Source organism: Coregonus clupeaformis, unplaced genomic scaffold, assembly GCF_020615455.1.
Source record: "Coregonus clupeaformis isolate EN_2021a unplaced genomic scaffold, ASM2061545v1 scaf0753, whole genome shotgun sequence".
Lineage (NCBI taxonomy): Eukaryota > Metazoa > Chordata > Actinopteri > Salmoniformes > Salmonidae > Coregonus > Coregonus clupeaformis.
Window position 1 is genome coordinate 190,411 of NW_025534208.1, and position 4,166 is coordinate 194,576.

A 4,166-nucleotide genomic window follows, 5' to 3' on the forward strand; every position below is an offset into this window, starting at 1 on the left:
GTGCAATGCTGACATCAAGGCAGACTCAATCTGTATGGAATCTAAGCCCAACAATCTGTTTGCAATGTAAACCTTCTAATAAAAGCAATAAGTATTAAATCAAGTTCCCTACCTCCAAGAAAAACAATCTAAAGTGTGGTAATCCTTCTGTGTTATCATCTATCCTGACACACTAATTCCAGATCTAATGTCTTGACTTGTGTACAATCCAAACTCAACCGTTCTGTGCTGGCATGGTTGGAAATACACTAACTGATGAGGACAGAATTGATCTGGACCAGCACAGTACAGCCATAGGTTGACACTACAGAGTGAAAACGCACTGACTGAAGGCAGCAGGAAACATGCTTACCGTGTGGGCCTCTCTTTTGTCCCAGCTTTCCCTTGGTCATTGGCTGTTTGGCCCGAATTGCTGACATCTCTCCTGGAAAATATCAGTGGAAATCATGTCATTTTCCAACAGTACATTATAATTAAGAATAGGTCCATGTGTATGTAAGGTATAGGCATACCTGTCAGATTTCCTTCATAGGATTTTTCAGACGACTCCTCTCTCTCAGAGTCACTCTCTGATGCGCAATCAGTGGCTGCAGCATCCATTTCTTCAGACATAACAGTTTGTAAAAGACAGCCAAAGGAAGAATGGTAAATTGAGGCAAGCTAAATCTGCGCAAAACAAATCAAAGTGTAAACATTTTGCCATTAAACTAAACACTGGGGGTAAACTTACCACTGGGACTGATGGTTATTTGATCCAGAGTTTTCCCCTTGAACTCTGCCAATCTGCCCTGTTCACACGCCATCAGTATTTTACTTATTTTTGCCAACTGAAGCGTTCCCTCTGGAAGACGGTAGAACTTTCGATGAATCCGAATGTCATGACCCAAGAAGTCAGCAAACTGGTCCTGTTCTGTATCATTGGGATGTAACACTCTGGAGAGGGTGCCAACCTGTTTTCGTAGTTTAGTTGATGACAATGCTTCAGGTGACTTGGCATCATGTGTATCATATCCTGGCCTGGCAAATAAGTAGATATTACCTTCGCTCACTCCACATGAGCACCGCTCTTTGATAAGCAGCTCTAAAGATTCCACCATCACTGGAGTGAGGATTACAGGCACCTTCCTTCCACGCTTCCCACAGGTTTCGATGCGTTCAAAATGCGCACAGAGCAGTCTCTCAACCTCTGTTAGCGCCACTGCAACATCTTTGTTAAGTGGGGATTTGTCCCTGGAGTGAAATGTTGCCACAGACATCTTTGACACCTCTCCCTCTCTTTTCCTGTTGAAGATAATCATCTGAGCCAGTATCACTTTTGCTAGATTGCTCCATTTTCTTGAGGTTTTCTCATCGCACAGTTGGTTGTAGTATTGTTTCTGCTTTTCATCTAAGTACATGTCCATTTTTTTAACATCATCTGCTAATGGAATAAGCTGCGGTGCGTTCCATTTCCTCTGTTCGTGTACGATATGCAGCAAAAGAGATCATTTCATTCCAGCGAAGACGGTAGATGCCTTGGAGGTCTCGGACTAGCTTAAACTTTTCTTCATTCTGGGTAATAAGAGCTTCACCCTCCATGACGTCTGCAATTTTCTGGATGCTTTGCCCAAGCTTTGTGGCCAAGGTTGCTTTTTCAAATTTGTTTGTCTTTTCATCAAAGCCAGTCACTTCTTTGACAGCTTTTATGATGTATTGGAAGTGTTGTGGGTTGATATAATCCTTCATCTTTTTCAGTGGTGTCACCTTTCTACCTTTAATCACGAGTCTCCCTAGTTCTCGCAAAGTTTGACGAATGTGCTGGTGTTGTGAGGGGTTCTCCCTTTCTTGTTGTACATTTTTTCACCCAATGCCAAGATGTATCTGTCTTCTTTTACTGCATGGGCTACATCATCTTGAGCCATGTTACTCACCAGTTTCCAGACCTTCTCGCTGACTCCTTTAGCAACCGGTTGAGCACTAGCACAGAGTGCCTGGATTCTGGTTTTGCCAGGCATCTCCTTACGAACATTTTGTGCTAGTGTGCACCTTGCCACATGCCTCCACATAGATTTGCGTTTAAAGAGCCCATGGCAGGCAAAACAATGCTGATAGTCCTGGTGATTGCTCTTGTCATCACTTGTTTGCTTACATGGTACCAAAACCCCCTTTCCTTCTTTAAGTGCCTGAATGTTGTGTGCCCGATTCCCCTTCTTGCGAAGGAGATTCAGCTGAAGTCTCCTAGCTTTTGACTTCTTTGCAAACTGAAGTGCAGTAGCTACTTCCATTTCATCCCCATGTTTATGTTCTAAATGACGGGCGATTTTGGATTGCGGTTGCTCGCAAAACAGACAGAAGTGCTTTTTTTGGTGGTACTTTTTGGATCCATCTACTTCTGAGACATTCATTACAAGCAATGATTCACTGCTAGTGTTCGACTTTGGGGAACTAGTACATCTCTTATAAGTATTTTCGTATCGCTTCATTCTCTTGAGTTCTGATTCTCCATTTGAGCTGTTTTCTTCTGAGGAACTTCTGCATCTCTTGATAGTCTTCTTGTATTGCTTCTTTCTCTTGACACCCGCTAATTTATCTGAACTGTCTCCCTCTGAGACTAGATCATCGTGTTTACTGCTGTCCACCCTTGTCTTTGGTTCTGAAAATTCATCGGAATCGTCTTCCTCTGATGACCTTGGGACATAATCATCTTCACTGTTGTCAATGCTGGTTATTGAGTCATCAGTCTTGTATCCAAGCATAGCTTTGGTCAACTGTATTGAAGAAAAAAAGTATATTGGATAACTAGACAGATAACACAGAAAGTATTTGGACACCGGCACATTTTACATTTACATTTACATTTTAGTAGACGCTCTTATCCAGAGCGACTTACATGAGCAATTAGGGTTAAGTGCCTTGCTCAAGGGCACATCGACAGATTTTTCACCTAGTCGGCTCGGGGATTAGAACCAGCGACCTTTCGGTTACTGGCACAACGCTCTTAACCACTAAGCTACCTGCCGCCCTTTGATTAGTTATGGCTCTGTGCTCCTCTAATTTAGATTTTTTGTTATAATACAATGAATATAGGATGAAAGTGCAGACTTGCCCATCTTTGATTTACAAAGCTGATTCACAAGAACTTACAGTATGTGCTGGTGTTGAATGACACTTACGAATATGCTGTCTGTTCTGATCAATGGCGGTGCATCATCCAACACATGGACTATCGACCCAGCGGTACTGGCAGCCTCAGTGGTACTGGCAACCTCAGTGTCTGACATCTAAGGATACAATAAAATGATATTAGTCATGTGCAAATTAGGCAATAGGATATTATAACGATTCAACCATCCCCAGTATCCTCACTCTAAACAATTGTCAAACCTGAGCTTCTGGATTTATAATTTCCTTTTCAAATCTGGCCTCACAAGTTGAATGATGATTCTTCAGATTTTCCATGCGTCTTCTTAGCCTCTGCAGTGCCTTTGTAAAGGAAGACAAGTTACAAAAAGAATAGTTGAGACTTAATAGAATGACAAGATTGCTCTGCACACAACATCGGGGGATGGGCTGGGGGACACCAATGACTGATATCATTGACTAATAGAGGTCCAACAAACATCTGTTACAATTTCCTTTTTAAGACTACTTTCAAGGTAAAAAAGCAAGTATAAACATAAGCAGATTATGCAAGTTCCTGGATGCAACTGAAACTGAATCTGCTTTTATGGATAGACTAAAAGAGAATCAGTATGAGTGGTTTGGCTAAAGCAAGGCAAGCATACTCTAAATACTAGGCGAAGCAGAAAAAATAGGCTAAGCCTTAAAACATACCGCATTGGTTGCTTTGTATGTTCCTGGACTCTTATCTTCCATTTTGTTTTTGATCTTTAAAAATGAGTGTAGGGAATAAGGAGCATGGACATATGTGAATGCTTTTCAATAACAAAATCTGGTCACTTATTTCTTATTTTCTTTCACATATTTCTTATTTTCATCCAAATTATTCCAACGGGAAAAAATGGTCTTTGGGTAAGGGCTATAAAAAACAGGTGCAACTTAAATATATTAATTTAATGAGGGGATTTAATTAAATATTTTAGCACACATGCAGGCTATAGCTTGACAAAACAGATGAAAAGAAACTGGCTTTTCTAGCTAGCTTGTAAACCAATTCAAGTTACACT

At 41.1% G+C, this 4,166-nt stretch overlaps 1 protein-coding gene across 1 annotated transcript; it reads right to left on the minus strand.

Annotated features, from left to right (window-relative positions):
- Positions 1-1,769: 1,769 nt before the first annotated feature.
- On the minus strand, positions 1,770-3,537 carry LOC123485599. The gene is made up of 2 exons (XM_045216620.1): positions 3,153-3,537; positions 1,770-2,747 (listed from the first exon to the last, which is right to left on the minus strand). The coding sequence occupies exons 1-2, from the start codon at positions 3,258-3,260 to the stop codon at positions 1,770-1,772; spliced, it is 1,086 nt and encodes a 361-aa protein (XP_045072555.1). The 5' UTR covers positions 3,261-3,537.
- Between the last annotated feature and the right edge of the window lie 629 nt (positions 3,538-4,166).

What these genes read in the sequence shown, in the direction of transcription:
- LOC123485599 (XM_045216620.1), bottom strand. Translation starts at nt 3,260, where the DNA reads ATGTCAGACACTGAGGTTGCCAGTACCACTGAGGCTGCCAGTACCGCT. An exon ending in TCAGAACAGACAGCATATTC is followed by an intron (nt 2,748 to 3,152) that starts GTAAGTGTCATT and finishes TCTTCAATACAG; the next exon opens with TTGACCAAAGCTATGCTTGG.